The sequence below is a fragment of the Mizuhopecten yessoensis genome, unplaced genomic scaffold (assembly GCF_002113885.1).
Source record: "Mizuhopecten yessoensis strain PY_sf001 unplaced genomic scaffold, ASM211388v2 scaffold7055, whole genome shotgun sequence".
NCBI classification, from domain to species: Eukaryota; Metazoa; Mollusca; class Bivalvia; order Pectinida; family Pectinidae; genus Mizuhopecten; species Mizuhopecten yessoensis.
In genome coordinates this window covers 729,274-740,883 of record NW_018406858.1, presented here as the reverse complement: position 1 = coordinate 740,883, position 11,610 = coordinate 729,274, and the positions used below count along the sequence as shown (strand labels likewise).

Sequence of the window (11,610 nt, the reverse complement as noted above, 5' to 3'; positions counted from 1 at the left end):
CAGAACAGCAGCCAGAGTCAAGTATCCACAGAACAGGGGCCAGAGACGGGTATCCACAGAACAGTGGCTGCAGTCAAGTATCCACAGAACAGTGGCCAGAGTCAAGTATCCACAGAACAGTGGCCGGAGTCAAGTATCCACAGAACAGTGACAGGAGTCAAGTATCCATAGAACAGTGACCAGAGTCAGGTATCCACAGAACAGTGGCCAGAGTCAGGTATCCATAGAACAGTGGACAGAGTCAAGTATCCACAGAACAGTGGCCGGAGTCAAATATACACAGAACAGTGGCCGGAGTCAGGTATCCATAGAACAGTGGCTAGAGTCAGGTATCCACAGAACAGTGGCCAGAGTCAGGTATCCATAGAACAGTGGACAGAGTCAAGTATCCACAGAACAGTGGCCGGAGTCAAATATACACAGAACAGTGGCCGGAGTCAGGTATCCATAGAACAGTGGCTAGAGTCAGGTATCCACAGAACAGTGGCCAGAGTCAGGTATCCATAGAACAGTGGACAGAGTCAAGTATCCACAGAACAGTGGCCGGAGTCAAATATACACGGAACAGTGGCCGGAGTCAGGTATCCATAGAACAGTGACCGGAGCCAAGTATCCACAGAACAGCGGCCAGAGTCAAGTATCCACAGAACAGTGACCGGAGTCCAATATCCAAAGAACAGTGGCCAGAGTCAAGTATCCACTCCACAGTGGCCAGAGTCAAGTATCCACAGAACAGTGACCAGGGTCAAGTATCCATAGAACAGTGACCAGAGTCAAAAATCCACAGAACAGTGGCTGGAGTCAGGTATTCACAGAACATTCCCCTGAGTCAGGAATCAACAGAACAGTGGCCTGTCAAGTATTCACAGAACAGTGGCCAGAGTCAGGTATCCACAGAACAGTGGACAGAGTCAGGTTTCCACAGAACAGTGACCAGAGTCAAGTATCCACAGAACAGTGACCGGAGTCAAATATCCACAGAACAGTGGCCGGAGTCAGGTATCCATAGAACAGTGACCGGAGTCAAGTATCCACAGAACAGCGACCAGAGTCAAGTATCCACAGAACAGTGGCCAGAGTCAAGTACCCACAGAACAGTGGCTGGAGTCAGGTATTCACAGAACATCTCCCTGAGTCAGGAATCAACAGAACAGTGGCCTGTCAAGTATTTACAGAACAGTGACCGGAGTCAGGTATCCACAGAACAGTGGCCAGAGTCAGGTTTCCACAGAACAGTGGCCGGAGTCAGGTTTCCATAGAACAAGGGCCAGAGTCAAGTATCCACAGAAAAGTGGCCCGAGTCAAGTATCCATAGAACAGTGGCCAGAGTCAGGTATCCACAGAACAGTGGACAGAGTCTGGTTTCCACAGAACAGTGACCAGAGTCAAGTATCCACAGAACAGCGGCCAGAGTCAAGTATCCACAGAACAGTGGCCGGAGTCAAGTATCCACAGAACAGTGGCCAGAGTCAAGTACCCACAGAACAGTGGCTGGAGTCAGGTATTCACAGAACATTCCCCTGAGTCAGGAATCAACAGAACAGCGGTCTGTCAAGTATTCACAGAACAGTGGCCAGAGTCAGGCATCCACAGAACAGTGGACAGAGTCAGGTTTCCACAGAACAGTGGCCGGAGGCAGGTTTCCATAGAACAATGGCCAGAGTCAAGTATCCACAGAAAAGTGGCCCGAGTCAAGTATCCATAGAACAGTGGCCGGAGTCAGGTATCCACAGAACATTACCCGGAGTCAGGAATCAACAGAACAGTGGCCTGTCAAGTATTTACAGAACAGTAACCGGAGTCAGGTATCCACAGAACAGTGGACAGAGTCAGGTTTCCACAGAACAGTGACCAGAGTCAAGTATCCACAGAACAGTGACCAGAGTAAGTATCCACAGAACAGTGACCGGAGTCAGGTATCCACAGAACAGTGACAGGAGACAAGTATCCACAGAACAGTGGCCGGAGTCAGGTATCCACAGAACATTACCCGGAGTCAGGAATCAACAGAACAGTGGCCTGTCAAGTATTCACAGAACAGTGACCGGAGTCAGGTATCCACAGAACAGTGGACATAGTCAGGTTTCCACAGAACAGTGGCCGGAGTCAGGTTTCCATAGAACAAGGGCCAGAGTCAAGTATCCACAGAAAAGTGGCCCGAGTCAAGTATCCATAGAACAGTGGCCAGAGTCAGGTATCCACAGAACAGTGGACAGAGTCAGGTTTCCACAGAACAGTGGCCGGAGTCAGGTTTCCATAGAACAATGGCCAGAGTCAAGTATCCACAGAAAAGTGGCCCGAGTCAAGTATCCATAGAACAGTGGCCGGAATCAGGTATCCACAGAACAGTGGCCTGGGTCAAGTATCCACAGAATAGTGGCCGGAGTCAAGTATATGTACTTGTAGAGGAGAGTATCCTAAATAGAAGTCGGAAAGCTATCTCATCGCTATCCTAAACATGTAGGCAGACGTCACAATGTTTTTTCGCACGGTTCGTGTGAGAATTACCTCCCTTACTACATTCGACTGACAAACATCATACAGGAACACTTCTCTAAATGCTGTTGTTTCCCTGTTTATACTGTTCTCAAGTAGTCTGTTGTAACTGTCATCAATTATTCTCTACCACCACTATATTCCTATTATGAATGTCAGTAGCACATCAACAATCATGTCTATTGCAAATACAGATGATCATATTCCACTGAACTACTTATATATCATATAACAGGTGTTCTATAGACTTCGGCCCACGACAGCTAATGGACGGGTCATGAGTAACCGAAAATGTAAAAACATGTACTAGCACACACTTAGATAGACTTGGATCTAATTCAGTGAAACACATACTATATAGACCCCAAACTTCGCTTCTCCGGACACATCCTTAAATGAAAATTGCTATTGATAGGACTTTAAAAAACAATCAAATAATGTACTATATCCTTCTTTTGGATCAGTGACCAAAAACATGAACACTCCCGTATGGGTCCGAGCCCTCGGTCATCAAACTAGGATTGTTTATACACATATATATTAAGTAGAAAAAATATAATACTAAAGTTCTGTATCTAGAATGCAAGACTTGACATCAACATCTTGAAAGAAAAAAAAATGATCAGATATCGACACCCAGACGTATATAACAATTTTTTATTATCAATTTACATTAAAAAATTCAATGTACACAAAATTCCCTAGCTCAAACACAAAATAACAACATTCTCAAAAAAAAAAAATTCAAGTGGAAAAAAACACATTTTCAAAGAGGTTGAAGATCAGTCAGAATTTCGTGAAAAAAAACCACCTAAATATGTCATGCGGATCTATATTTTTGATATTCATGTGTTTTCTTTCAAAATTATTGGAACTATAATAAAAGAACATGATTTTTACAAATCAGAAAGCAGCTGTGAGGTGAATTGTTTGCATGTCTTCTGTCTCACTTCTGCATTTGACAGTCTACTGGAAATCAAAACCCTGTATCAATGTATAACATGTAACAAGTAACCATTCAACCACAGCAATACAAAAAGAATACATACTGTGTATCCCAAACTATCTCCAATTCTGTTTCAAGGCTTCACGTCTGGAGTGGGTAAAAAGGTGAACTTTTAAACTGAGGACTTCCTATATGATTTCAAAATAAATCTAGGTATTTGCTCTATTGCTCCCCCCCAAAAAAACTTTTTCCTAAATCTACAGAAAAAAATCACTTGATAGAAGTGTTACCATAACTTAAACAAGCATGTTAGGTTAATGTTGTAATGTACCCATACATGTCACTGTAGATAGAATTAAGTTATGCCAAAACAAAATTTCCATTGTATATGTGAATTTCGCTTAATTCTGTTCTAGAACTCCAAACTTGTCTGAGTAAGCCTTTGTTTATCCTAAAACTCAAAACTTGTCTGCCTAACAATTTGTCTGTCCTAAAATTCAAAACTTGTCTGCCTAACAATGTGTCCGCCCTAAAATTCAAAAGTTGTCTTACTAAATGTGTGTCTGTCTTAGAACTTAAAATTTGCCTCACGAAAATGGTGTCTTTCATATAATTTCAAACTTGGCTGACTACACATGTTGTCTGTCCTAGATGACTAAACTTGTCTGAGTAAACATGTCTGTCCTAGATGTCCAAACTTGTCTGACTATACATGTGCCTGTCCTAGATGTCCAAACTTGTCTGACTATACATGTGTCATCCTAGAACTCCATTTTTTGCTAGTATTCGTGTACCTGTCTGTCCTAAAAATGTACTGAAAATGGGCAGTAAAAACAATCCTGTATGTGAAACATAATCAGTTACCGGTATTAGGTATTTACTACTTCAGAATGGAAACAAACAGCACCATTATTGAGAACATTCAGCAGATATCTGAATGAAAACATCATAGATATCTTCTCCCTGTAAGTCCATTAATAGTAACACCTATTTCAGTCAGGAAATCAAACACAGTCAGAAACATCATGGTTAAGAATCCAAACATGATTGTCATATTGGATACAATGATAGATTTTTCAATGAAGAGCTTCCTACAAGTATTAATGAAAAATTGTTTACTTTTATAAGCCAGCAAAATGACAAGTTTATTGTGGTGTAATTAATGTTGTTATTGCAATGGTAGAAAACAAAAATACGAAAAAAAATCAGTGAATTTTCCTGACTTTATCAATAAACAGGCATACCCTGGTACACATGTAGGTCAAAAACTGCAAACAATTATACAACAATGGAATGGACAAATATTCCTATCAACCATAATGATATGTTTACATTGTAAGGCTCCATATAATTAATTTACTGGGTTTTTTTTCAAAACGTTCATGCTGGAATGAGGACTGTTTTCAGCTGAATTTGTAAGTAACAGAATGTAAGTTATAATGTTGCCGATAGTTAACTCCCTTGGTTAATGGTTGATGTAGCTGTATCTTCTCCAGATTTTCCAGTGGCCATCAATACAAAGTAATATTCAGACATCACAACCAAAATCATATCTGTATTTGCAATAACTTATGACTATTTTACAGTGGTTTATCATGTGTTAAACCTGAATCCTGGTCATTAGTTTACATAAATGAATTATGGTGTACAGTAGGAATAATGCTTTATATGCAATCTTACTATAGGAGTTTAACAATGACACTATCTGAAAATGACAACTTCATTTATCAAATTCACCTGAATTATCTGCCATTGGAAAAGTTACAAAATCCCCCCCCATAATTTGGGTAGCACTAAAGTTGAAAATTGTAAATGATATATCGACAGATATTTTCAGTTTTGTTAAACACAATGAGAGGACATTAGCAAAATAATATTAATTTTCTAGATTTTTATGAAAGACAATCTGTCAAAAATTCTGATTTCACATTCAATTCTCACACATTCACACGACTGTAAATTACATGTATAACAATCTTTTATGGAATATGTCAATCCTTCAGGAAGTCAATGTTCCATAGCACTTTGGTAGGGTTTCTCTCTATGCTGCAGCTTTTCTCCGCAGCACAAGGGGGCCTACATTGTCTCCTGTCTCCTCATTGTGTTTGTTGTGGCTACCATCACATAGAGGGAACTGCAAAAAATGGTCAAATACCAAATTGATAGAGGTTATTACAAACGGTCAAATACCAAATTAATAGAGGGAACTTCAAATGGTCAAATACCAAATTAATAGAGGGAACTGCAAATGGTCTTATACCAAATATAATATAATTCAATTTAATATTATATATTTTTTAATATTCATAGATAAGCTCAACATTGTAAATACACTTCCCATTACAAAATGTAACTGATCATGTGAACACGATGCTGAGAAGTCAAGTGTAACATTACCAGTAGTTTAAATGTTGTATGCCCCTGTATGCAACAAATTATGCAGGCAAAACAAAGGAAAAGTTACCTTCTTTGACCGCCAGCATCTGCAGTAGGTTACTTTGTCGGCAAGATCCTCCATATCCACTAAATTCACCACCTTGGGCGTTTCCTTCTGAATTTTAAGGTTCACAGGGTGTTTCTTTGGTGGAGGTTTAGGTTTAAAAGCCTGTGATGTGATATACACAAGCAAAGATACTGTTCCAACAACAGGCACGAGTGAAAACCATTCTACAACTGAAATTGAAGAAAACTTTAAGTTAACGTATCAACCACAACCAGACAACTTGCAGGTAAATTGTGACACAAATTGGTGATACACTCACCCCAATGCAAAACTTTTGTTTTGTTATTCGGACATTCTTCTTGCCAGAACAGCACCCCTTCTCAGGGTCAGGGGTCACACCCCTATTTATATCTTGAAAAGCCTGACATTTAATTACAATGGTCTATTGATGGCATAAATCTGTTGACCTACCATCTATTTATAAAATCAGTCATATTAGGAGGCCATGGAAGGATTTTTTAAATGGAATAACTGTATGGGATTAAATTTCTATTCTGTACTTCAAGCAAAGTTCTATTGATTATAGTAATATTCAGTAAAATGAACTACCCCTACTTGTGTACATCTATCTCAACATTATATAATGAACTGTGCAATTGGTACATGTATATACGTTTGCCTATATTCCATAGCTCTCTTATGATCCCCGACTTACTTAGCACAACGTCACTGCCTGCAGTATCGACCGGACAGTGCTTTTTTCAGATTTGAAAATTATGTAAAACTTCAAATTTAGAGAGGAGATGTGCAGTAGCCTGCACGTTACCGAATGCCTTAGCATATCCTTTATCAGTATATGATTATGTTTGTTGTGTACGATGGCCGACAAGAGCCTGACAAAAAGATATGAATTTTCACGGTACACTTTTATATGGTACACAAAGATATGAAAATTAAAATCTTTGTGTACCATGTAAAAGTGTGCCATGGACAATGGTACACAAAGATATGAAAATTCAATTCTTTGTGTACCATGTAAAAGTGTACCATGGTACATAAAGATTATAAACAACTTTACAAAAATACTCTTTACTTTCACATGTATATGTACCAACAGCGGATATAAGCCGGCAAAATGATTTGAATTTTCATATCTTTCTGTACCGTGGTACACTTTTGCCCGGTACAAATAGATATGAAAGAAGGTTACCACGAGCGGTATATAATACGCCCGTCACACATTGAATGAGCAGTTGTTTGTATGATTGAAATATATGAAGTATTTGTGAGTAATTGATATTAAAAGAGAAATCATTCAACATAACTGGTAGATCAATGAGTGCAATACAACATCATCGAACGCATGCATCGCATTAATGAAACCAAGGGGAATAACTCCAATAATTACGGTCGGATGATGGCTGTTATCATACTTGTCCGAGGTTTCATGGTAATTAACCTTGTTGTGAAGTTTGAAGTTAATCCGTTAATAATTACTCGAGATATCGAGCGGACACTGTTTCGGCAAGTCCATAAAGGGGCATAACTCCACAAATTATGGTCGGATAATGGCGGTTATCGAACTTGTCCGAGGTTTCATGGTAATTAACCTTGTTGTGAAGTTTGAAGTTAATCCGTTTATAATTACTTGAGATATCGAGCGGACATCGTTCGCTTGCCCGCCCACGTGATAACATAATACGTCCCCGTCTTCGACGGGCGTATAAAAAGTGTACCATGAAATAAGGCGTTACACTTTTTTTCATATCTTTCTATACCGTGGTACACTTTTGCCCGGTACAAATAGATATGAAAGCTTCTCTCTTTTAAGTACCGCGTTACACATTTTTATTTCTTTTTTTACCTCCTACGGTACAAATAGATATGAAAAAAGTGTACCAGAGCATCGGAATGTTGTTATCGGAAACTCTGACCAGAACTGACCCTGAATAGTGAAACCCTAATTACAACATCGAAACAAGTCGTGAAGTTCATTAATCACCTCTGATGAAAAACAGAGTTAGTTGCAATTGTGTAAGTATAGGGGCCTTGACAGGGTCTCCAAAAGGGACAAAGGACATCTGAATATTTCTGTCATTTCCCTTGTTTTGATAGATGTCCAGATTATAAAAGTTTTGATAGATGTCCAGATTATAAAAGAATCATACAACTAGCTCATCGTATTTCCCCCAAAAAAATATAAAAAAGCTAGACTATCCTTCGAAGTAATTAAATTGACTGTCCCCTACGGACCCTGTTGGCGTTTTCAACTGATTTGGAGTTTCTTTCATTTGAGAAGTTGAAGCAGATAGAATACATATGTACATTAGAAATGTAAGTAATAGAATAATAATCCATAATGACTTCCTTTTTAACGTAAAACATTTATAAAATTCGGTAAAGGAAATTGAATAGTTGATTTCAATTTAAATGATTAAGTAATAGTTTGGTAACTCATTTGGTGTAATAACAACAACAGACATTCCATGCGATAACATTTCATTGTATGTGATGACAGCCTTATCAGGGTGTAATTTGTCATACTTTGTAACCTTTTCGTCTGATGGTTTCACATGTTTCTGTTCCATGGCTGTTTTCGGCCGTTATTTTGGTACAGAAAGATACAAAAGCGACGGGTTGATTTTATTTCTGCTTTCATATCTTTGTGTACCATGGTACACTTTTACATGGTACACAAAGATTTGAATTTCAATATATTTGTGTACCATATAAAAGTGTACCATGGTACAAAAAGATATGAAAATTCACATCTTTTTGCCAGATTCTTGTCAGCCATCGTAGTTGTGCACCATCTAATCTTAAACATACAGTTTTATGTGACAGACATTTTCATGAACTCATCTGATCCAATAAATATCAACAAGACCTTCTGGGCAAACAGTCCACATTTATGCCGGGGCACGCATGTTGAAAACGGTATGATATTCATGATGCTGATATGTCAATACAAACTGCTGAAACACGAAACATAACATACTCACCAGATAGCCTTGCGTAGCCAAATAAAGATTTTGGAACTGGTAAATTACTTAAATAATTCGGCAAATACACCGTGATTATGTTCGAAACGACCTCCATCGTGCAAGCAGTAACAACTTCCGGTAAATCTAAACAATTATACTGGACGGGATTATATTTTCCGGAAATATATACTATTCATCATCAAAATTATGAACACATTTTATTGCATTCTCAAATATTGAAATAATAAACAAAGACTTAAAACCCAGTAAATATGTCTCTGCAGCTAACAACTTTAAAGTGCTCATAATGACCCCATTCCAGAGATGTACAACAGTTAATACATACGTCTCTGCCCATACGCATGGCATGACGGCACGCGTACGCGTTATATAAATACAAACCAAGATCGTGTCTGTTATCGTTTCTTAGAAAGGTTATATTCCCTCCCTTAACTCGAACTCGAAAGTACCGAGAGAAATTGATAGAACCCACGAAAACTTAGGAAAGATCCGTAGGTGGATCCAGAGATTTTGAGTCTTAGGCGGAAACCCCCAACATATTAATTTTCTTTAAGCTTACCACTTATTTTTACTTCGTATAGATTGGTGTTTGGATTTGCAACAGAGAAAAAAAGATCCTTTAAGTTGATTTCAATCTTCCTGACACCAAATGATTATGAAGGCAATCAATGGAACTGAAATCAGGTGATAGGCGGTTCCATATATATAATAACAATAACAATATCTTATTCCGTAAGTAGCTACATGTAGGTAATTTACAATGTTTATCTCTATAATTTACGATTTAGCCTTACCTGGGATAGTTTCCAATAGAGTCCCCTAAAGGTATAAATGTAATATAAATGATTATTATCATTAAATATGTGAAGGAAAATTGTTGGTACTATGTTTTGCAAAATGGAACTAGGAAATCATTTTGATGTGATGTCGGGTTAAGCATTTGGAGGATGATTCACGTCTTCCTTACTGATATATGATCGTTAATAATATGGTAGAGCGGGCCTCTGAGAAGGGAGTGCCAATTGCAACGTTAATTTATCACCAACTCTCGAGGTTTTCTGTAGAATAACACAATACATCTCCAGCACACACGCAGGCATACACACATAGGGAGATATTAGCCAGGTGGCATGGGACTAGTAGTTAGCGCCTGATATGGCAGCTCCTGCGAATTCCTCAAACATTGTATATCCTAATTGTATTAATTGTATATCTATGTACTGTAAAGCGCTTTAGAGTGGCTTATGTTAGCTAGATAGGGCGCTATATCAAATGTTGTATATTATTATTATTATAATAAATATTTGTTGGAGACAAAGCGTGCTGCTCTACCTTGCATCATCTCTATCTAATCTGTGTCAGTGTTGGAATGCGAGCCACAGACAGAACAATCATGCTCGTAAAAATGGTATTACAGGAAAGATATATGTGTGTATGCTGTCAATTTTAAGTTTTAGATCATATTTTGATGTATTATAATGCCGACTTTGATTTAGAGGATATGTTTAAAATATAAGTTCCCCAGCTTGTAGGTTTGATAGTAAAATGACTCCAAGGTAACATGATGGAGTTCTTTACCATGAAGCTAGTATGGATGGTGGGCAATATTTCAGTTATTAATTACGGAGAAACTGTATACTAGTCAACAGATGACATTAGAAGCAGAAACTATGAATTAGTTTGAACATTTATCGGAATAAAAGTCTTCTCATATCTTCTCTCCAAATGAAAAAAAAAATCGGGATAAAAGACGTATCTCATCCATCGTTCCATTTTCACATTCAGTATCGGGATACTTAGAGGTTATCATATGACCGTATCTACATCAAGCCCTTCACATCCATATCAGCCCGAGGAGCTTTACCACCGTTTACGCAGTATCGGATGTACTTTTCATTTCTTTCCATTTTGAGACACACCACATACTTATGGTGCAGTGTTAGAATTGATGACACAAAAGTGTAGAGTAAGATTTTCGGGACTGTATGGTGTTGAGAGTAAGATTTTCGGGACTGTATGGTGTTGAGAGTAAACTTTTCGGGACTGTATGGTGTTGAGAGTAAGATTTTCGAGACTGTATGGTGTTGAGAAACAGATGAAAATTTGGCTGGAGATGGGAATGATTGGACACATGATATGGAATGGTACACCTAAAACACCAAGGACAACGTTTGCCCAAAATAATATTCATGTCGTGGATCCTGAGACTGTCAATATCTTAGAGAACAGGGGGTTGAGCTTAAGGAATGGCGAGTAGCCAGTGAGCTTAACCTGGGCACTTGCATCCTCGATTTCAAGGAGTTACGCCCACTTTCGCTCTCTATACCCCTGGAATATGACTAGCAAAATCGAAGGCTCAATGTGCAGTACCTTGTGGATGAGACGAGAAGACTAGTTTGGTCCTTTGATGTACATCAAAAGAATCTCGCGGTCGCGCAACGGTAAAAATTGACAGGCATTGAAGTCGGGCAATCTTCAAAGAAAAGTATCAGCCTATTGTGATTGGCCAGTTGTTTTTTTACCTGACACCAATCAAATAGCTGGCCGCGTGCCTTCAATTTTGCTATGATATATCCCAGGGGTGCAGAGAGCGAAAGTGGGCGTAGCCCCTGGATACCGAGGATGGGACACTTGTGGTAACAGAGCCAACACGTGTTACAGACAACACGTACATCAACCATGCTGGATCCTTTCCGAGTAAACAATCCTTCACTCGTCAA

General features: G+C 38.7%; 1 protein-coding gene across 1 annotated transcript; it reads right to left on the bottom strand.

The window, feature by feature from the left end:
- Nucleotides 1-3,164: 3,164 nt before the first annotated feature.
- On the bottom strand, nucleotides 3,165-9,002 carry LOC110453011 (CDGSH iron-sulfur domain-containing protein 2-like). Its single transcript, XM_021501814.1, has 3 exons — nucleotides 8,888-9,002; nucleotides 5,907-6,115; nucleotides 3,165-5,576 (listed from the first exon to the last, which is right to left on the bottom strand). The coding sequence occupies exons 1-3, from the start codon at nucleotides 8,982-8,984 to the stop codon at nucleotides 5,484-5,486; spliced, it is 399 nt and encodes a 132-aa protein (XP_021357489.1). The 5' UTR covers nucleotides 8,985-9,002; the 3' UTR covers nucleotides 3,165-5,483.
- Nucleotides 9,003-11,610: the final 2,608 nt, after the last annotated feature.